Raw genomic sequence first — 23,929 nt, forward strand, 5'->3', positions numbered from 1 at the left:
CATTATCCAAAGTGAGGCACCACAAGAGCGGAAGAATGGGCTCCACTTGTACTCGCCATCGAATTGGTACTAACTGATCAACACTAGGGTGATCACATGGCAGAAATACTCTCCAGGTATTAGGGGGATGGGGGGGGTAAACCTGCAACTAAAGGACATGGGGAGCCTTGTAGGGGGGAAGGGCATGCCTTTAACCCTCGCTTGGATGAGACAAAGACATGAAGTGTAACCAAAATGTGTGTACCCTCATAATACCCTGAAATAAAAAAATCGGTGTGTAGGTGAATTTATTCTCTTCCGTGTCTTCAAATTCCTGGTAGTACTTGTCCATGAAATTTCTCTGTAGTATCTGGAACTCGTCATCCACGATAATGTCCTCTAAATAGCCAACCACAGCATCAAATTCTGCATCAGAGGCGGAGGAAAAGGACAGCGCCAAGCTCTCTTCTTCTAAGGCGTCCATCGTCACCGCCGCCACACCCACCCGCGCGGGCGAGCCGGCCAGGTGGGCTCCTACCCCGCCCGAGGCCCGGGGCCGGGCCCAGCCCGCATCGAGGGCACAGCGGTCAGCCAGCCAGGAGGGACGTGGTCGTCCCGGCCCGCTCACCGCCCTGTCAGGTCAGCGCCTGCGCGCTAGGCCCGACCCCGGGCTCCCTGGCTGCGGCCACGCGCCGGCCGGGCCTCTACGCGCCCGCATATTTTTTTCTTGAAGGAAGAAAAAATGGGACACATTTTTATTCTAAGACACTAGGAACCCCTTTACAATTCAACTGTTGCAAGTATGTAGTAAAATTTTTTAACCAATCAAGACACGTAAGATTCTTTGGGAAAGAGGAGAGCTAGACCAAGTAATGTGCTTGGGGCTTTACATTTCTAACTTTGTTTAGGCTTCACAACAATAATGAACTTATGAGGTTAATAACTGTGCCCATTTTATAGATTAGCAAATTGAATATCAAGAGGTAGAAATTTGCCCAAGAGCATACAACTAGTAATCGAAGGAGTCCAATTCAGAACACAGTTCTGAATTCAAAAGCCAAGCATTTTGCAATATGTGTGTGCCAAATATCACTCTGACTCTAGCTGCCACAGACAGACCAAGATTCAGTGTTATATTCTTCTATTAATATAATACCAATATACTATCAATGCGTTTTTAAGTTCTGCCCTTTGCTAACTCATCTCCTTTACACAAATAACTCTCTTCTTTTAGTTCCCATTCTTATATCATAAATAATCACTGTTTCTCGTCAGAAATTTAAATTACTTTCAGTATTCATACTATTCTTTATTAACCTATGTTCCCTTTTAGCTTCAGATAAAGCCTTTCTTTTTCAGAGGCGAGATCCCCACACACACTGGTTCAATGCAGTTTTCCTCCCAAACACTATATTTTTAACAGAATTAATAGCCCCACAAGGTAGTGTGCATACAGCCCTTTAAATATAGTTTGAGACTACAATTGCTCATCTTATATGCCATTTCACCAGAGGACAACAGTGTAAGAACCATATTGCATTTGGATTTTAAACAGCCTGAATTTATTAATAAAAGGCAAAAATCCTGATGTTCATCCAGGGAGCAATTCCTCTGAGTCACTCCTGAGAAGTGGCTTTGCATCACTGCTCCACTGAAACATAATGATCTTCAGATGCCTCATTCACTCAAAGGAAACGACTTTAATTGGAGAAAGTAGAAGAAAAAACAACTGGGCCAAGTTTTCTCAGAGGACCTTAAACCGCTTTTCACAGCTCATTTATAAGTTCCTCTCTTCTCCTACCCCTTTCGCAACTCCCACAAATACACACAAATACCACTTTTTTTCCAGAAATTAGTCGTTCATAAAGAAACCAATTATTTTTACTAAAGGATTTTATAATTGCATTTTAAAAGCTGGTGTTGTTACAGGCAATGCAATCAAATAGCAACATGTGAGAGCATCGGGTGATTTGCCCAGCATCCTCCATCATGTTAGTGGTCAAATTGAGCAAAGAATCTGATTTCCTTCAAGGACTATCAATTTGACCCTGTTCCTGTCTTTAAAAAAAGAAATAAAATCAAGAAATCAAGTTTTACAAGTCAAATCTAACTCCCTAACACAGAACATGGGCCACTGTCATCTCTCACCTCGACTCATTTCACGGCACACCAATTCTCCTGCTGGCACCAACAGTCAACCATCCACACACGACCCTTTGCCATGAAAATCATGACGTTCCAATCACACCAACATTAAAATCCTTCCATGGCCTGCAAGACCCCGAGTGATAATCTGGTCCCGGCTACCTCTGAAGCCTCATTTCCATAAACAATTTCCATGATTCATGTACTTTCACAACAGGGCTTCCTTGCCAATTGTGTTTCTTGGGTTTTTTTTTTCTTCTTCTTCTATTTGCAAACCACGTTTGCAATCCGGAGGCTCTTATACTTTTGTTTCCTCTGCCTAGAATGTCCTTTTCCAAGATATGCAATTGGCTGCCTCTCTCATTTCCTGAAATTATCTAACTTCTATGATCATTTCCATCATGCTCTATCCCCTTATTCTACATTATGTAGAATAGTTTTTCTTCCTTGCACTTATCACTAACTGGCATAATATGTATGTGTTTAATATCTCTCTCTTATATTAGAATGTAAACTCCATGAGGGCAAAGATATTATGTGTTCCTATAGTCCCAATACCGAGAATATTTCTAGAAACATAGAGAAGTTCGAAAGCATGTGTTGGATTCATTAATTAAAGTGTGAAAAATAAAATTAGTCAAAATTATTTAGAAATTAAAATTCCAAATCATGTTTTAGTTCATAGTTTTGTTTTGTTTTTTTGAGACAGGGTCTCACTCTGTCACCCAGACTAGAGTGCGGTAGCATCATCATAGCTCACTGCAACCTCGAACTCCTAGGCACAAGCAATCCTCCTATCTCAGCCTCCTGAGTAGCTGGGACTACAGGTGCTCACCACCACGCCCAGGTAATTTTTCTATTTTTTGTAGAGATGAAGTCTAACTCAGGATGGTCTTGAACTCCTGACTTCAAGTTATCCTCTGACCTCAGCCTCCCAAAGTGCTAGGATTAGAGGCATGAGCCACCACAGCCAGCCTAGTTTGTAGTTTTTAACAGTTTATCCATGATCACTGTTCCCTCCTTCCGAAATACTTTCTTTTCTGAAATGTTACCCCTTTGCCAATTGCATGTGAACTGAATAAAATTGTTCATCAAAGTGTACTGCACCTCTCAGCATTTATCCAAGGGGTGGGTACAAAAATAAACTTCAACAGTCTGATTCCCTATCCCTGAAATTAAACTGTGAGTCAAATCACTCCCAATCAAAATTAGTTATAGCTGATTGATTCCAATGTTGTACCTTAAAGAGACTTCCAGAGCTGCCTTAGAATTCATAGCACCTCCAGCATCGAGCTGTTGTTCTTCCATTTGGGGAGCTACCTAATATTCTTCCATCCATTTCCACTTCTTTTTTTTGTTGTTGGTTGTGGTTGTTTTAACTAACCAAAGTCAATTTCTATTGCTTATGAGCCAAAATCCTAACTAACACACATGATAAGCTTGTATTCATTCTGATATTTAATAAGAAGGCTCCCAACTGTCGGCTTCTCACATTCTCTCCTCTTTCCTTCCCACTGTCCTACACACACACTTCCCAACTTCATGGCGCCCTCTAGTTTCTCAAATCCCTCCTCTTTGGCACCATTGCCACAATGATTTTAATGTCCTTTCCAATTACTTGTCTATTTCAAAAATCGCTTATCCTTTTTCCATGCAGCAGTATCTACTCAGAGCTGCTGGCTTGAAGTGGAAGTTAAGAAGTAGTGTGATTAAGCTACGTCACACCTAGTTGCAATAATTAATAGTTTCTTAATCTTGCATTTCTTTAAAAAGAGGCTACTGTGGCTCAAAATTAATTTCTGTTTGTTAAAATTTCAGGCAGGATGACAAAGTGAAGAGTTTTAGAGGGGGGAAAGTAGCTACTTTTAAATTTTTGTTAAATCACATCACTGAAGCAGGCCATCAATCTGATCATGATTCAGTTAGAGAGAAACAAAGGGCTGATAAGACCTGATTATTTATTCATCAATAAATAGATTTTAATTTTTAATTGAATTACTGCTGTGTTGTGTACATAAAGCATGCAACCCCATTGCAAATGTGATTAATACAGTCACAAAGAGATTGATAATGTTACTAAATATGGCTAACACACTTTAAGGCAACCCTCTTCCCCTCTCCTTGAGTGTTGGGGGTGGCAGCAGAATCTGTGATTTGCTTCTAACCAGTGGAATTTGGCAAAGGTGACGGGATATACAGGCCCTCAATTAGGTTATATAACACTTCATCTTAGCAGAATAAAAAAAGAGAGAAACAGAGACTCTCCCTTGCTAGCTTTGCAGATTTAAGCTTCCATGTTGTGCGAGGGCTTGGAAGACAGCCACATGGCAAGGATCTGTGGGGTCTCTAGGACGGAGAGGAGCTCTCTGCTCAGAGTCAGCAAGAAGCAACTGAATTCTGCCAACAACTTAAGCTTGAACAAGGATCTTTTGCTCCAGAAATGAACATGACCTGGTGGACACCTTCATGAAGGCTTGTGAGAAGCTGAAAGAAAACCAGCTAACCCTTGCCCAGAGGGATAATAAATGTATATTTTTACATTAATTTGTCACACAATATGAAACTAATACACTGGTGTCACAAGGGGAAGAGAAAATGAAAAACGTGCCCTATAGAAAAATAAACATAGATTGTAGATTCAGCATGTCCATTGCTCTTTTACTTACTAGCTAGCTTATCATGCCTACCTCAAAGCGTTGATGTGAGGATTAAATCAGAAATTTTATGTGTCAGATTTAAGGCTTCGTGTGACTATTAAACATCCTGTAAAAGTGAGTTCCCAGCTCATTTACTCCGCTATTGTAATGCAGAGGCTGTCACAGCCCCACCCATTATCAGCCACTGAAGATCTGCCACGTGAAGAGTCCTACCTGCCCATCCCTGAGCCAATGAAAGTGGGAGCCTGCAGGACTTCAGGATCTCTACTCACCCATTTTCTCACAGGTGAATGAAGAAGTGGGTTCTGGAAATTGACACTGACCCAACATCCATTGTCCTGGCTATTTGGAGATTGGCCATTAAATAGAATCCACAGAGGTCCATAAAAGGATGCAGCAAAGTAGCTTTGTCTATTTTTCCCTGTGCTTGGATAACCTTGCACCATAGCTCCTGCTTTTCACTTCAGTACATTGCTAAAATGGTACTTGCTGCTCTCTTACCCATTTGTATTTTGCATCCCAACATCAAACTAGATTTACTTCCCAGTATTTCAACACTTTGCTGGGGAACCACAGCTGTTCGGGAGTCCCTATTGACGAGTTCCTCCTGCATCTCAGATCAGAACCTCGGTTATATGGAAACCTGCTACCCCATTATGGTCAGAAAGACAGGGATTACCACTGCCATTAAAAAGTCCTTCAGTCCAGCACAATCCAAAATCAGCAGAGAGTGATTCAGGGGTTTCTGGGCACTAAAAATTTTGAATCCAATGCAATATTAATCAACATCATGATTTAATGGAATGAAAGTGATTGTAGAATCCTATAGCTCCTTTCAGTGCTTTAGTAATTTTCTACCAGTTAAAGTATATTTTTAACAAATTCACTGAGCACATTCTAGTTTAACTTTCTATTTTTACAGCTTTCCAGATTAATTATACCTTTGTATGACAGGTAGTTATGATTTCCTTCTCTGTAATTCTTTCATACCTGCTTTACTAAAAAGTGACTCGTATTTGCTAGTGTGTTTATTTTTTTGTCATTATAAATTAAAAGCATCAAATACCTGACCATTCTCAAGTTTCCTGGAAATTCTGATCATTTCCTCAAATTCACAATTATAGTCTTGTGTCACTTAACAATGGAGACACATTCTGAGAAATGTGTCATTATGGAATTTTGTTGTTGTGTAAACATCATGGAGTGTAGTGACACAAACCTAGATGGTATAGTCTATTACATACCTAGGCTAAATGGTATAGCCTATTGCTCCTAGACTACAAACTTATACCACATATTACTGTACTGAATGATAATGTAGGCAACTGTAACACAATGGTAAGTATTTGTGTATCTAAACATAGAAAGGGTACAGTAAAAATACAGCATTATAATCTTATGGGACCACATTCGTATATGCAGTTTGTCATTGACAGAAATGTCGTTCTGTGGTGCATGACTTGACAATTTTGAAGAAAAGTGGTTACAGCATAGAATTACTAGTGCATTCTTCAAAACACAAATGTCAGCTTTTTAATTATTCATACCATGCTCCTCAAATTTATTTCAAAGACAATTCTAGTCTTGATACTTTTACTCTTGGTTTTGTTTCTGTTATCAACCTCAAACACAATATCACATTTTTTCATGGTCCTGTTTAACTTTGATTTTATTCACAAATCCAATACCATCTCTGATAACCAGCCTCCAGTGAGATTTATTCCTCTCCTTCACTTCCCTCATCCTCCAGACAATTGCATCACTATTGTAGCACACAATGATCCAGGAAGTTGAAGGAAATATGAAGTAAGTTTACTGAAAGGCTCTGTGATGGGGAAGACTGTTTAAACTCTGTGAAGAGCCTTCGAGTAAACATAAGCTAATGAAATCTTAAACATAATTTTGATTTAGCATCATCAGTAAATAACACATATTTTTCTTGCAACTTCAATTTAAAATGATGGGCCAGAAGTTTAGCAATATATTCATGACATGCCATGGAAGCGGAATTCATGAAGATTACGTTTATGTAGAAACATAGTCTCCAGTATTTCCAGCTCTCCTGAATCAACTACTAGTGCTATATCACAACTAAAGTACACCTATCTGCAAACAACAAACTTTTAAAAAATAAAGCTATTCAAAAGAATTTTTCAATTAAAAGAAGTAATATATTAAAAATACTTACAATTTCTTTAAGATAGCTAGGAACTCTACCAAATTCTCCATGGATTTTCTTGGTCCATATAAAGTATGGCCACCATGAGCTTTTTTAACATGGTCAGCTATATTGTGAGAACCACCAGGTTGTTGGCATGGACTTTCTTCTTTGTCTTTATTAGGTTTTCTGAACAAGGAAACATAATATTTTATGGTATCATACACTGCACAAAATTATTTATAGGAACTTTTACTTTATTGCCAAGAAATGCATTGTTCTGAGATAATTCAGCTTTTAAATAACATATTCCTTTTCAATGCATTAGAATTTTTTCAGTCCTCAGTAGTACAGTTATACATGTCATTCTGTTAAGTCTAGAAATTAGCATATATGAAATATATTCAATGTATAGAACTTGATAATATATATATTATAACTGTCTTCAGCAATTGAAACACTTTTCGTTATATATAAAGTTTATCTAATTTAGGGAAATATTTTAAGTCAATGGGTAATACCCTTTTCTTTATACTCACACAATCATTTTTTCAGTATTTTTTGGAACCAATAAAAATTTTTTTTACTTTTCTTTCCCACTGATAATCTATAAACATCTTGAAAGTAGCCACCATACCTTATTCTTGTACGATGGTATTATTATCACATTAACATGTAACATTTATGGAGTCCTTAAACGTACTGGCTACGCTGGTAAACATTATATACACATTATCTCATTTACACTAACTGAGTGAAATAGACAATATTATCTCCGATTTATAAATTAAGGAAATTGCAGTTTAAAAAGCTTATATAATTTGTTTAATTTCTCATAGTTAGTAGAGCTGAAAAGAGTCTCATTTTTTTAATTTACCTAAAGTTCACAGAATATTAAATCTTAATAGTAAAGTTTATTTATCTAAAAGTATGCAAAAAAGAAGAAACCCCAGAAGAACTGAAATTCAAAAATAAAATTAAAAGCCAATCCATTTCCTCTTCCACTATTTTTACAGAACTTAGCCATTTCATCCACAGAGACCTAGAACCTTACTTAAAATGCTAATCCTTAGTTACTCTTCTAAATAAATTATGATAGTAAGCACAGTGAAACTCAGCAATTATGAGAATTCAGGTACAAAGCAATTGGCTGCTTTTCTCCACTCAGCCCTGATTATCAAATGCAAATTAAATAATGTTCTTATCTTCTGGGAGAAGAGGAGTTCCATGGACAGGAGGATGGGGTGCATGCAGACATGGCAGACTTGGCAGAAATGTGGAGACGGGCACACTTATAACCCTGACTCAAGCATCGCAAAATTGATACACGTAACCAAAAACATTTGTACCCCTGTAATATTTTGAAATTTAAAAAAAGAATAAAAACAGTAATTTGCTTATTTAAAAAAGACAGGGAGCTATTCTAGAACAACAAAAATTATCTCTGTCTTACCCACATTTAACTTTTGGAGCTATTTCTCCCAAGGAATGACAGTGAATATTTAATTCTGGATCTCATTCAAACAGGCTGTCATCAGCACAACTTCTAATGTCTGCTTTACTAGAGAAACGCTGCCAAAAGATGAATAAATGCCTCTGCCCATCAAAAAAAAAAAAAAATTCCAACATATTTTATAAGATTGTTCCAAGATATGTAATACTTATATTATTATATTACTTGCAGATATGTAGTAATATTTATGTATCTAATGTGGGCAGCATCTTTATTCTATAATATGCCCTGACAGAGAAAAGCTGATAATACATGAAGTGATTTCACATCTCAAGAAGTGAAAAAAGAGCTGGGCATGATGACTCATTCCTATAATCTCAGTGCTTTGGGAGGCTGAGGCAGGAGAATCACTTGAGGCTGGGAGTTCAGGATCAGCCTAAGCAACTTAGCAAGACCCTACAGAAGATACAAAGCAATTAGCTGGACATAGTGGTAGGCACCTGGGAGGCTGCAGTGGGAGGATGGCTTAAGCCCAGCAGTTCAAGGCTGCAGTGAGCTATGATTGCACCACTGCACTCCAGCCTGAGCAACACAGGAAGACCCCATCCCTAAAAATCAAACAGACAAAAAACAAACAAACAAACAAAAAAAGTGAGAAAAAAAGAGCAAGTTATACCTAAAACAAGTAGAAAAAAGTTATAATAAAGGGGAAAAAAATCTTTGAAAGTAGAATAATAAATAAACCCAAAATGTAGTTATTTAGAAATCTAATAATCTTGCAAAAATCATGTCTGGTAAACTTGGCAAAAAACTGTTCAAGAACAAAAGCTATTAAAAATATTTTAAGAGAAGGCAGAAATAAATCACAACAGAAATGAAAAAGGAGACTTTATCACAGATGCCACAGATATAAAAAGAAAGAAAGATTATATCATAAGCAACTTCATGCCAATAAATTTGAAAATTTAGATGAAATGAACAAAATATGTGTAAAAGAACCAAACTATACTAGCACTGAATTCCTCACATGTGTTCCTAACACATATGTAATTTTTAAAAGCCAGTAAAAATTATTAATTTTATTAAATCTCAACTCTTTGACCCTGGAGAATACTTCTTTGTGATATTCCATGTGAAAATTTGAGAAATATAATGCTTTTTTGCAACATTTTAAAGAGTTTTTTTTTGTCAGTTAAAAGTGTTCCTGCTATTATCTGAGTTGCAAGCTAAACTATCCACTTTTTTCACTGTGCTCCGTGCTTACTTGAAAGAACAGTTGACAGACAAACTGTGATAACTGACTTGAATGAGGATATGATTTGGATGTTTGGAAGATATTTTCCCATAAATGAATGAAGTGAAATAAGATTGTTACTTAAAAAAGAGTACAGCATCTGTTCCCAGTGATAAAATTCAAGATTTCAAGTGAAAATGAGAATTTTGGAAAACTTGTATCCACCCCTGTAAGCTTGACAGCTTTCTAATATTTAAATTCTTCTCTAATGAGAGCAGTGATGATAACAACAGTGTGGCTTTTTAATATTTCATAAAGAAACACGTCAACATTTGAAAAGTCAGGATAAATCAATGGACCAATGTTTTCCCAACAGCCAATGCATTATATTACAAAATCATACATCAGTAAAAGAGCCATTCATAGTGCAAAATATATTTTTTGTATATAGCAAAGTTTTTAAATTGATCATATTCTAGACCAAAAAAAAAAAAAAAACAAAAAAGCCCTCAGGAAACTCAGGTGATAGGGATTAACAATGCCACAAACACCACCAAACAAAATAAAATAGAACAAAATTTAGTGTGCATTACATTATTCAGTCTTCCAACATCATTGTAAATAAGCATTATTGTCACCATTTTTTAGATGAAGTGGCTAAGATTCAAAGTTTGAAGTAATTCCCTTAATGCAATACAATTGTCTAATTGCAGAGCTGAAATCTAAACTTAGCTCTGATTAGTCTAGAGGCCATCACAACACATTATCCTCCAAATATTCTTATATTATAGGTCCTACAAACTTTTTTCTTTATCAGTTCCCAAAATCTTTCTTTACCATCCCCCCACATACTTTTTGGTAAATCCATATAAATTTTACTAGGTAGTAATTACAGCCAGAGTAATATACAGACTCTTTCTTAAGCTATTTGCTATAGAATTCTTCCATAATTTTTTATAGTAACAGAAGTAAATCTGACTCATAAAAAATACAAATTAAATTCAGTCACTCTAAATGTGCTAAGTGAACTCCATCTGTGAAGCTCAGCTTAATTATCATTAGTACCATATATGGGAAATAACTATGGGTAAATTCCCACCCCCAGGATGAAAGTTGGCAAATCGCAGACTTGTCTTGTGCTAAGCAAGAGTGCTGACTTGGTCCCACACACTGCCAAACATATCCGAAGATAAAATTGAGGAGTCCAAGGCAAATTCCATTATAAGCTCTTGACAGTGAATATTGGAATCCTGTCATCTCTTATAAGAAAGAATATTTTAAGTTTAAACAGAGGTAAGCAATATTTCCCTGGTTTCTACTAAATTAATGTCTATGCCAAACTCAAAGTCTCTTTTAATTTCCAAAAAGCAATAGAAAAATATGCAGTTAAAAATGAACAGTTGGACATGCATGTATTCTTTAGGCTAACAGCAATACATTTTCCAGAATACATGGCATCTACACAAACAAGCAAGAGAGTCAAATTGATCAGAGATGATTATTACACAGATTTACCTCCTAAGAATAAATTAGAATTAAAGCTCAAAATAAAAAAGTAGGGATATCTTAAGACAACCTTTAATATAGAAATATATTAATATATATTCATATAATAATAGTCAAATTCATAGTCAAATACCATGTTCTGTCTTCACTCATAACCTAAATTCCTTCTATTCACAACTGAATTCAAAAAACATTCGCTGAACTTCTAACTCAAGCAAAAAAGTGTTCATCACTGTCACTATCTCAGCTGCCAGGTATGAACTGTTTCCATTTTTCCACTTTCATCACTCTGTTTTTCTTCCCACAGAACATTGCTGAATTAGTCACACACCTGGATGATTATAGATCTACATTATCTAATTTTAACTGTTCCAGATTTTATTTAGCATTCCTAAATTAGCTATTTGTTGGGCTCTTACACACACCAATGACTTTCACTTATCTCTTTTTCCAACCCCATTTCCACATTCTGTAGACAACTTGCCTCAGTGCTAATGCTGTCTACCTATGATTATGATTAATTGTTGAGAAATAATGAGACAACACTGTTCTAGCCATTCAGCTGTACTGTCACTCAAGCCTGACTGAAAGAAAATATGGTCTACGGATTTTCAGAATTTTTTGTTTTATAGTAACCTTCTTAAGTAGATTTTAGCCCAACAGTGTTAATCTAAGTAATGAATGGATCACCTAATTTAGAAGAATGGAAGGACCAATTTGGAGACATAGGGAGGTAAATTTTCTGCCACCAATAGTATACAATCTGGAAGAAGCTCCAAGCTTTAAAGTACATGCTTTTGAATTGAATTGAATAGAACTGACTCCCTTTGCATCAAAGATGGGCCTTTCCCCCTTAGTTGCATATGGTCTTTGATGAATGGAATTTATAAGACATAGCATTTACATTACTTCTTCAGCTGAACTCATAATTTCACCAGGTCTACAACCTATCTTTTAATCAATGATGTCACATTTTTCCATTATTGGGATACTGGCCAGGAATTTCATGCAACAACAAATAATACCAGCTGCGATCTACTGACCTCTTAAGATCTATATAAGTTCCCATTAAAATCCATGAAAGTGCAACACTTTCCCTAAGATTTCAGCATTTCCCCAGATTACATTCCGATGTCACCTCTGCTGCTGTGCTGCTTCCTTAAATGTTCTCTTTATTCCATGGCTTGTTTACCCAGAGGTGAAAACAGCTTTTCCTAACATTTTCTCAACAGAACAAAACTAAACTCAAGCAACCACTCAGAGCACTTGTAAGTGTAGTAGAATTTATCAAATACTGGGGATATCCTAAAGAGATGTTGCATCATATATGATGCAGAGTACTTGAAATTCATTAGTAGATTTTTCTTTCCTTAAATGTTCTCACCCCACTGTGGTTTCTCCTCACTCAGTGCAGACCTTCCTCAGTTATCTCCTGGCTCCTCCTGCTTCTATTCCACCCCCTTTTTCTCTGTATTTCTTCACTCCTGGTTGCTCCACAACTCAAAATTAGAATACTCCACCAGGCCAAGTAATTCATCCCTTCATAGCACCTACGTCCAGGCATTTCTACCCAAAACTATCAGGAAGAAAGCATAACAAAATGAGCTTCCATTCAGCATAAGCTACCATTCCTCTGTGGCAGTTGTAATCATAAATGGCATGTTTTTCTTTAGACTCAAACTTGAAACTTTCTTGTAACTTTCTACTTTAATGCAAGGAAATCCTATACATGTAGGCAATTTCTACAAATTACCTTCACTTGGCTACAGTAATGCCACAGACCATCCAGCGTTTCATTTTTATGTCATAGAAAAGGATTTAATTTGGGCCACAAAGGACGAGACCAGAGCATGGCTGAAATAATGAGTTAAGATTTCTATAATCATCCCTCTTCCTCCCTTCCTAAAATTCGCCAGAAGGTCCAGATGTTGTTCTCTTGAGCTGGACTAATAACACTTCATTTCTCCCTTGCCTTGTTTTTTATTTTTTTTAAATTTCTCTTTCTTCCTATCTTTCTTTCTTTTCTCTCCCTCCCTCCATTTCTTCCTTCATTCCTTCCTTCCTTCCTTTCTCCCTCCCTTCCTTCCTTTTTGTCTCCTCCCCAACCCCAAGCCATTACTCCTATTTGACACCCATTGGAGAGAGCATTGAAAGGTTTTGAAAAACTTTTTTTAACCAGTTTCTGGTGACAACTACCAAATTTGGCAATTAAATATTGCCTAAGATCACTATGCCAGCATTTGGATGAGCAACAATATGAAGAACGTCACATGCGGTTCTGTTTGCCTCAGGATACTCTTTCCCTTCTTCTCCTGGACACCTCTTACTTATTCTTCAATTTAAACACCCCTTCCTCAAGAAAGCCTTCCCGAATCTCCAGTGCACCATCTTCCCTTAATGTAAGCACTCTCAGTGCAACCGCTCCACCCTGAAGTCCTCTCTGACACCCACTACACCGCCCTACCACCTCTTACTCAGAGCCTGTCAGCACCACCCAGCTCCGAGCATAGGGACCCGATCTGACCTGCACTTAGCACACAGCTGGTGCTCAGTATACATTGTTCGAATGAATAAATGATAAGGCATTATTGGGAGGTTTCTTCTTTCCAGGTAGTGCAATTTTTATTTTTATTTTTAGCATAAATTTGTGAAACTGAATTACTATTGTTCTAACTTAAAAAAACACACACAAGGAACATCTCATTCAATAGATTTCGGGACTTTAGAGGAAATGTGGGTTTTATTTATAATCATAACAAGGATAGTTTCATTTATTCTAATGTTAAATACATATTTTTCAAGTAGCCTATGGTTTAAACATTTACTAATTAACCTGACGCTGGGTCCAAACTACCATGAAATAAGCACTACTTAGATGTATCTGTATCACATGAGTGACTTCAGGAATGCTAGGGAAAGAAATGGAGTCCAAAAACTCAGGAGGAAATCACAGCTCAAAATGGAATTTTGCAGAGAGTTTTTCTTTATTAGTCTATCAGAATCCATTTGCTCTAGGTTTTCAGTTGCTTCATCACCAAATAACCGTCTTTATTTTAGAACATTCTCTGCACTCACACACTTAGAGAGAATTTATAATCCATCTAGGCTGTGTGTGCACCATACCAAATGATTGTCTAAAAATGGGCTTGAGAAAAAAAAAATGAGTACTACAGAGAAGTCCCTCATTATTTTAATTGAGATCAAAGCTACATGTCTGCTGCTTTTAGATCTAGAAGTAGAATTCTGAGATTCAATTCAAGGAGCTGAGATGTCCTAGCTTCTTTAAAATCTGAAGTCCAAACTTAAGCATCAATTCTTGCACAAAACACTTTGACAGCTTTTGGAGTGACTGGCAATTTGGCTGAATGAGCATACAGATTTCTGAGCCCATAAGAAACATCCCCAATAGACCTCTTCCAGTCAGGCTGTTTTGGGCACATTAGAGGATACTCTGAGAGAAGTCCTGGGACTGGTGGGAGAGGGAGCACACCATACGTGCACTGCCAGAATTCCTTTGCTTTTCCCTGTTCAAATTATTAAGTTTTAAGTTACATAACACAAACTACAAGAAAATGATTTCACAAAATATTACCATTATCTGGATGAGTTATAAACCTGGAAACTTCTTTTAAACATAGCAAGCTATCTCTTCCTCTCTTTTTTAAAAAAATCTGATCCTGTGCCTAATTAAAATGGAACTATTTAAAATAATATATACTAGTTGGACTTCATTAAAATGTCCTGAATAAAAATATACCAAAGTAATTCCAAACTTCCCTGCTATGCATATTAAGCACAATGTGCAATTTGTTATTAAATTTAATAAAAGGAGTATATTATGACCAAGGACTATACACAATTTTGTGATTTATATAATTGAAATAAGCCCATAGATGAATGGGTGACTACTTTAAAATGTGGGCTAAATTTTCTCAATAGAAACTTTTCCCAATAGAAAAGTTACAGTTTACTGATTTTTTTTTTTTTTCACATTCTCAAAGATACATCAAATAGTCATCTCTAGGCTTGCTATTCAAATTGTAGCAACAGCATCGGCTGGTAGCTTATTAGAAATATGGACTCTCAGGCCCCACCCAAGACCCTCTGACTCAGAATCTGCATTTGAATAAGCTCCCCCAGGGGAATTCGTGCATGCACATATTAAAGTTTAAAAAGCACTGATCTGAAGTTTATCGAAAGTCACTTTGAGATCAAAGCCAACTTTCTGTCATGGACTGCCGTAATGACACCGAGTAATGCTATCTCTGTAAATGCTTAATAATTACCTTTTAAATAATAAATTTCCATTGTTAAATTTAAAAAGCAGGAGGCCATTAGCCTCAGGCTGTTTCAGTACTTTGAGTTGCTAAGCAACAAACTGCAACCTAACTTAGCACATAAACAAACAGAAACCTAACTCAGGAGTATATTTTTTATAACAAATAGCTGGGTTTCTGGCAATAACAAACTGCTGAGCTTCACCAATTCACAGCAGCCAACTGATCAAACCATGACCAAATAAGGTGAATGACTCGTTATACCATGCCCAAATAAGGCAGATACCTTGGTGGAGCCAATCAGGTGATTGCTCTAATTTGCTACCTTGTTTGGCTTATAAAAGCTCCTGCTCACAGGGCTGGGTGGAGCTCTCTAAACCTCTCTGGTTCTGAATGCTGCCTGATTCATCAGTCATACTTTGCTCAAATAAACTGTTAAATTTAACTGGTCTAAAGTTTTTCTTTTAACAGCACAAGGAGAGTTAATGCCACTGTCTTCCACAATATGTCTTTTTAGATCACAATACAAATGAATCCTACATGTATTTGTATTTATTTGTTTACATTGTACTCTCTCTATAGTCAGGGTTAAGTTTCTGCTGAAGGGGGGTTGTTCATTTTTTACTATCATTGATCTATGAAGTTTCCTTTTTACTGGGTCTTAATTAAATTTCCAATTGTCTTTGTCTTAAAAATAAGTCATGACAGATTCCATGCTAGCTGTACCACAACCAACAGCTAGCCCAAGAAGTGAATAATTAGGGTCATAGATATTATATAGCTAGGAGCCTCTACAGCCTTTTCATTGTTAAAGGGCATTTTACTCTGATTCTTCTTTATATGGATATAGTTTTTACCTAAATACATTAGTGGGATTGAAAATGTACTTAAACTCTAAAATGTGCAAAGAAAATAAGGCAATATATGTAACCTAAACATTTGTACCCCTATAATATGCTGAAATACTATTTAAATGCTTTTTTAAGCTAAGACACATCACTGACATTAGCCTAAACCTACACAGGGTCAGGATCATCAATATCACCATCTTCCACCTCCATGTCTTGTCCCACTGGAAGGTCTTCAGGAACAATAACAAGCATGGTGCTATCATCTCCTACAATAACAATGCCTTCTTGAATACCTCTTCTAGGACCATCCTGAGGCTGTTTTACAGTTAACTTTTTTTGGGTAGTCGAAGGAATATACTCAAGTAAAATACAGGCCACGCATGATGGTGCACCTGTAGTCCCAGCTAACCAGGAGGCTGAGGCAGGAGGATCACTTGAGCCCAGGAATTGGACGTTGCTGTGAGCCCTGATGACTCCACTGCACTCTACCCAAGGTGACAGAGTAAGACTCTGTCTCAAAAAATAAATAGATAAATATATAATACAAAGTATAGTATAGTAAATGCATAAACTGGTAACATAGTCATTTATTGTCAAGTATTATGTACTATGCATAATTTTATGTGCTATACTTTTATATGACTGGCAGCACAGTAGGTTTGTTTACACCAACATCACCACAAAAATGTAAGTAATGCATTGCATGGTGACATTATGATTGCTATGGGGTCACTAAGTGACAGGAATTTTTTCAGTTTATGAGACAACCGTGGTATATGTGATTCATCCTTGGCCGAAACATCATTATGTAGCACATGACTGTATATTGAAAGAAATATCAAAACTAATCACTCAGGTATATTGATGGTTTCCTCATAGCTTCTGCCATATTATTTTTGGTCTATACCATTCTGAAAAACATTCCCCTCATTGATAAGCATCTTGCTTAGTGCTTGCCAACTAGAGAAATATACTTGCTTCTAAATCTAGTACAAATACTGTATGTTCTTAAAGTTAGTCTGAATTTTTAAAAAATCATTTGATTTTTTTATGCTACCTAATCTTTTCTGGAACTAACATGGTCAAATTTAGTAATATTTTTATAAAAGTCAAATAAAATTATAACAACTATGCAGCCTTCTTTGTAAACTTGAATTTCTACCCCTGTATAGATGACACATTTTGGATAGTATTGACATTGTCACAATATTAATTCTTCAAATCCATAAGCATGGAATATCTTTCCCTTTCTTTGTGTCCTCTTCAATTTTTTAATCACTGTTTTATAGTTTTCCTTGCAGAGATCTTTCACTTCTTTGGCTTAATTTATTCCTATGTATTTTGTAATTTTTGTAGCTATTGTAAATGGAATTGCTTTCCTGATTTCTTTTTCAGATTGTTCACTGTTGGTATATATATATAAATGCTACTGATCTTTGTGTGTTGATTTCGTATCCTGCAACTTTACTGAATTTATCAGTTCTAAAAGCTTTTGGTGAAGTCTTTAGGGTTTTCTAAATATAAGATCCTGTTGTCTGTGAACAAAGATAATCTGACTTCTTCCTTTGTGACTACAGTAAATAATAATCTATCATATATTTGCAAATAACTAGTAGAGCATAATTCGAACATTCCCACCATGAAAAAAGATAAATATTTAAGGTGATGAATATTTCAACTACCCTGATTTGATTATTACACAATATATGAATGTATCAAAATAACATAATATACCTAAAAGTATGTACATCTATTATGCATCAATTTTTAAAAGTCACATTTTGAATAAATATCTCTAACATAGGTCTCCACAATTTTGTGTAAGCTTTTGTTTCAATTACTGTCATTTCCTTAAATATTTTCTTCATTTCTGACATAAACTGACATAAACATACATTGATTAAAATTCTGTCTTTTCTTATTGTTTAAAAAAGGGTAGATATTAACTTTGTTGAAGCAAACAATATAGCAATTTTTAAAATTACTACTATAGTATGTATTAATTTTTTCTTATACCAGGGCAGTCATTGTTTATAGTGGCTGGTTTTTTTCGTGTGTGTGCAAAATATCTCCCCACCCCAATTTCTTGTGTTCATAGGTTCTATGCCACTGGCAGGATAGGTTAACATGTGTCCCAGTCTGAATTCTTTTCCAGGATTATTCTGGCTGAAAACAAATTCCCTTTTCTCCCCGGTGTCAGAGCTGTTACAAGTCCAAAGCCCCCCCTGGCCATATCCCCTGCCACGCTGAGAAAGGCCATGAGTACCAAGAGAGAATGGGGATAATCGACAAATATAAGCAGGTATGCCAAGCAGAGAGTCCTACAAAGCACTCAGATCTTGTGTCCCGCTTTTCTCCATTCGGCTAGGTGAGCAAACAGGCAAACTTTTTTGATGGATTATGTTCCTTCAAATACAATTTCTATTACCTAAAATCAAAACTCTGCACTCATTAATTAATAATCCAATGAGGGGTGGATTCATAAAGATAAATTGTGCTTAAATAATTATTTGCATGATCACTGCTTAAGGTCTACGTCCTTTGTCAGATCATAAACTCTAGAAGAGCAAGGATCGTGTTCATTTTACCTTATACTAACTAGCACTGTGCCTGCTATACAGTAGATACTTGGTAACTAGTAGTTGAACTAATTAATAAAAGAAAGAGTTGAATGAAAATACAGGAAGTTGTGGTTATATTGTCCAATTTAACATGAAATCATAAGATTTCTTGACGGCAGAATTTTCTTGCTCTGCAAATTTAAATCATAGGCATTATAACTTCCTCTCCTAAGCCAAGGTTCTCAGATTTTAAAATTATCTGTCCTCATAGTACTGAGAATCAAAGTTTAGAGAGTGTTCATTTGAGTAAATGTTCAAAAACAGAGACTGAGCTGTAGTTTACATATTCTGGGTAAAAATCACCTGCAGTATTGATTGGGGAATATTTGAAATGTAGAAAATAACAATTTCATTTTAAAAATGTAAACTATTTACCAAATTCACTTTCATAACTTCATTATTGTTTTCACCTTTAAAGATACTGTTCCAAGCAAATCATCTGGCTTTACAGTACTTCCAAGGCTTTTAAATGTCATTAAAAAGAAAATGAAAATATTAAAAGTGATAAAGTCCTAACTTTTGAGCAAAATAAGTTCTAAAATTAGGACACAATAGCTTAAAAGGAGAAGGGCCCCCTATTTACATAAAAACTAGCATTTCATTTAAATTAGTACTTTTATAATAATTATGTCTTCTAAATATAGAAGACAGATATAAATCTGATATTATGCCTGTCTCTCACTAATGAATTAAGGTTGTTAAAAATACTGATGGTTATGACAATCAGTTTTTTGTTATTAAGAAAGGATGATCACTATGTTTGAAACAGATAAATCAATTATTGTACAGTATCATCATAAAGAATTCTTATAATGATAATCATGACATTGTTAACTGCTCTGTCCATTGGAATATGGAAATCATTTCATTGCACAAGCCCCTTTAAACATAATGGTATTTTATATAAGGTGCAATTTGCATCTTTTTATTGTTTAAACTCTTTGAAAAAAGTCAAAATTTCTTGACAGATGGTATAATCTACGTAAAACATCATTGCCATCTATAGTGCATGATAATAAGAGATAGACCCAGAAGGAGGACTGCTGTATCACATGGTCATTCTATATTTTTTGAGGAATCCAGGAATGTGATATAATTTGAAATTGCAATAAATCTCCTGCCAAGGTTGTTTCAAGAGAATACCTCTGTCCTCACCTGAGCTTTAAAGTAAATGAATCTGGGCCAGGCGCGGTGGCTCACGCCTGTAATCCTAGCACTCTGGGAGGCCAAGGCGGGAGGGTCATTTGAGCTCAGTAGTTTGAGACCAGCTTGAGCAAGAGCAAGACCCTGTCTCTACTAAAAATAGAAAGAAATTAGCTGGACAACTAAAAATATATAGAAAAATTAGCCGGGCATGATGGCACATGCCTGTAGTCCCAGATACTTGGGAGGCTGAGGCAGAAGGATCGCTTGAGCCCAGGAGTTTGAGGTTGCTGTGAGCTAGCCTGACCCCACAGCACTCTAGCCCAGGCAACAGAGCAAGACTCTGTCTCAAAAAATAAAGAAAAAAATAAAATAAAGTAAATGAATCTGGTCTACCTAGACCTACCACATGATGTGTGAAGATGAAACCAACCCAGCAAAGAGGCAGAGATACAGAGGAAAACTGAATTTCAATGTCATCATTTAAGCCTGATGCCAGCTCTACTCCCAAACATTTCAGAAATTCCCTTTGCTGCTTAAGCTAATTTGACTGGCTTTTCTGACACTTAAACAAATCTTAATTAACATTTTGTACTTCCCTAGTCCTGAGTATTTGGCAGCCCATATTTTATTTTTACCTGTAAACTACAATTTTTCTATTAATAGAAATTTTGGGTCTCAGTCATTTTTTCTTAAAAATATGAAGATGGTATTCCATTATCAAATGTGTTGATAGTTACTAGTGTGCCTCCCTGTAGTCCTCTCAAAATAATGTCTTAACTAAAGTAGTAAACCCATGCTGGTTTAATTAATGAATAAATATGAGGGCAAGATGAACATTTCAGCTATTCGTAAAGGCTCTTGGTCCCTTAGTCTATAGACAGAGCTAAGCTTACAGGTTTCATTCTAATCAACAAGACTGGAATAGAAATTGGGTATACTTGGAATAAAATAATACATAATGTTTTTATTAGATATTTCTATAGAGTGATTTAATTTTATAAATCACAGTATGCACTTTGTATGATCATTCCAGACAGGCTTACTATCTAAGGATGTAGTTTGGTCTAGATGGTAGATAAGGTCTCGTGAAATGTTATATTTGAATCTCCATTTTCATGTGATTAGTATTAACTTAGCAGACTTGTTTTTGAAAATTCAGAGCAACTCCATCTCCCAGAGATTTTTCCCAGTTAACTCATGTGATATGTTCCACATAATACTGCCCTACATCTATAAATAAAAGAAAGGCTTAGGATAAGGAAACAGATTGATATCTCCCATGCTGATATCCTCCAACCCCTGGAATGGTATTTGTTACAATAATTTTGTTTGAATTTGTATCTTTATATTGTTGATATAAATAAATGAAAACATTTTCTTGATCAGCTCTCTTACAGAGCCAGTAAGTAGTTTGCCCATGGGGCAACACACATCTATTAGTCACAATTATGGGTCAATCCCTCTGCTAAGTGTCAGAAATGCAAGTACAGACTAGTAGTAAATACGCAAATGAAATGCAATCTTATGGATATGGCAATGGAATTTATACAGGGTACAATCAGGGATTAGGGCAATAGGGTGGCTGAGGATGTGGACAGATTAATTCTACTTGAATAGTATAGGGTGGGGGAGTTGCATACCCACTGTAAGATACCCAAAGAACAACAATAGGAATGATACCCAAGGAGAGTGACTGCCTGTTTGGATCTGATGCTGCACTGATTAAGAACCTTCAGTTCCACTGAGGCCAGGGGCAATTTGAGAGCAGCAGCATCACAACGTGATCTGACAATCCGTCTCCACCATTGACAGAGAGGGCAGTCATACCTTCTGCAACATACTTAAGTAACCTCATTCTTTGCCTTTAAAAATACAAGAAATATATTTAAATACAGGTCCACTTAGAAGCAGGAGCCCAGTAAAACAGACTTCTCACACACCTTTCAGTTGCTCTGTGGCATTGTCATTCTTCCTTGATATGTAACATACTTCCAAATATCCTCGATCCACAAATACTCCAATCATTTTCCTGGGGAAATTTCTCATGAAACCGTACAGAGTACTTTAACTCCTTTCATAAACACTGCCATCCATTAGTAAAAGGTAACAATTCTTTGACAAAAAGTTTAAATAAACATGTTCCTCAGCGGTGGACAGGTATTTTGCTCAACAAGAAAATGAATTTGCCCTCACCTACTAATCTCCATTTCCTCTGGTGCTCCATAGTGTGGAGTGCCGGGAACTGATAAATGCTCTAGCTTCTGAGTTTCACTTGTGCCCAATTCTGCACACCCACACAGACATCAACCTTGCTGTCAAAAGAAGATATCATTACCTTCGTTCCTCCTGTTTGAAAAGTTTAGGCAGTCTGGTTTTTTTGTGCAGAAATACTTTAGGATATTGCTTCATAAATATATTATGAGCCGATAAGTTATCGTAAATACTCCAGCTTAAAAAAAGAGAGAGAAATTAAACTGTAAGTATCATAAGATAATAGTTTCCAAGAGAAAGATTTTTAACTCAATATATATAAGTTAATTCTATACAGACTATTTAGTCTAAGAAGCAAATGACAAAAATATAAAACATAAATATTTTGTGCTTTAAAAATATCCACTAAAAATTATCTACAGTGTACCCCAGTGGAAAATATTTTAAGAAATATCAAATTATGACAATGTCAATGTAAAAATCTAAATTTTAAGCTGAGCCTTCCTCAAACTTTCATTTCTGTAATTGATTAAAGTTCTTATGTAAATGCCACAAAATTAAAATCCCTCCAAAATGATTTACAAATAGTTCACATATACATTACTACAAAGTATATTTATCTGAATCTTCACAATGATTTATTAAAATACGGGGAGCATTGTAGGGGCAAAGGGCAAGTCTTTAATCCTCGCTTGGGTGAGGCAAAGACATAAAGTGTACCCAAAATGTTTGTACCCTCACAATACCCTGAAATAAAAAAAAAAAAACAAAACTCATGCACTATTTTTTTTAGGTCTGGAATAAAGATGTGCTAGAACAAAAGATCAGCATTTTCCAAATCACCGAAATCATCCAAGATACTTTTTGTAAGTAAAGATTTCTGATCTTTTTTCTGATGAATCATAAATTCCAAAAGTAGAGCCCCCACGTGGGCTTCTCCTTTTTAAATAACCACCTGAGGATGATTCTTTTATGCAGCCAGATTTTGATCCACTGCAAATATCAAAAATGACAATAAACAAGATCCACAGAAATATAGCAAATTGTCTTTAAATATTAGGTAATGATATTTGTTTCTGGAAAATCTGCTTCATTCAATCTTCAATTGACAACTACCATGAAAAGTTAGTCAATTTTTTAAAATGCTAAACACTCATCTTGACAGCTTATTTCAATAATTATTAAAAATGATCCTACTTCATTGAACACTGACAAACATCTTGGCCAACATTTGCCTCATGGCAATGAATACAAAAATCCTCAAGAGTAGCCTTTTTTTTATTTCATTGTCAATGTAAATAATGACAATACATTCTAAAATATTTATAACAGCTCTTCTTCTCTTGGCTAATGTTCCTAAAACACAATATTGATGCCTTGCACAAGAGTAATTCTATATACTTTAATAATCTTATTTAATTTAGTATAACGATTCAAACAAAACCGCTCAGATGTGATTTAATATGACATTAGGATTTTAATTCCCCTTCTCATGCTATATAGATACGTTGATGAAGCAGCTACTCTGTTTTAAATCCAAGCACTGATTTCATTGGAGGCTTTCCAAGGATTTTCTTTTTTTTTCTGTTCTGAATTCACATTCTACAACCATCTATTTTACACGTCTACCTGTTTTATTGGCTACTTGTTACATTCCAAGCATTGCACTAAGATTTTTACATTGTTTTTGT

At 35.8% G+C, this 23,929-nt stretch overlaps 1 protein-coding gene across 1 annotated transcript in view; it reads right to left on the reverse strand.

Moving 5' to 3' along the window:
• Positions 1-23,929, reverse strand: part of CNBD1 (cyclic nucleotide binding domain containing 1) — a 359,205-nt gene that overhangs the window by 285,796 nt on the left and 49,480 nt on the right. Inside the window, exons 3-4 of the mRNA XM_012643546.1 lie at positions 22,363-22,476; positions 6,970-7,128 (exon numbers count right to left, since the gene is read on the reverse strand). Of these exons, the coding sequence (XP_012499000.1) occupies positions 6,970-7,128; positions 22,363-22,476 (273 nt within the window). The remainder of the gene's footprint in view (positions 1-6,969; positions 7,129-22,362; positions 22,477-23,929) is intronic.

The sequence above is a fragment of the Propithecus coquereli genome, unplaced genomic scaffold (assembly GCF_000956105.1).
Source record: "Propithecus coquereli isolate 6110/MARCELLA unplaced genomic scaffold, Pcoq_1.0 Scaffold2, whole genome shotgun sequence".
Classification (NCBI taxonomy): domain Eukaryota; kingdom Metazoa; phylum Chordata; class Mammalia; order Primates; family Indriidae; genus Propithecus; species Propithecus coquereli.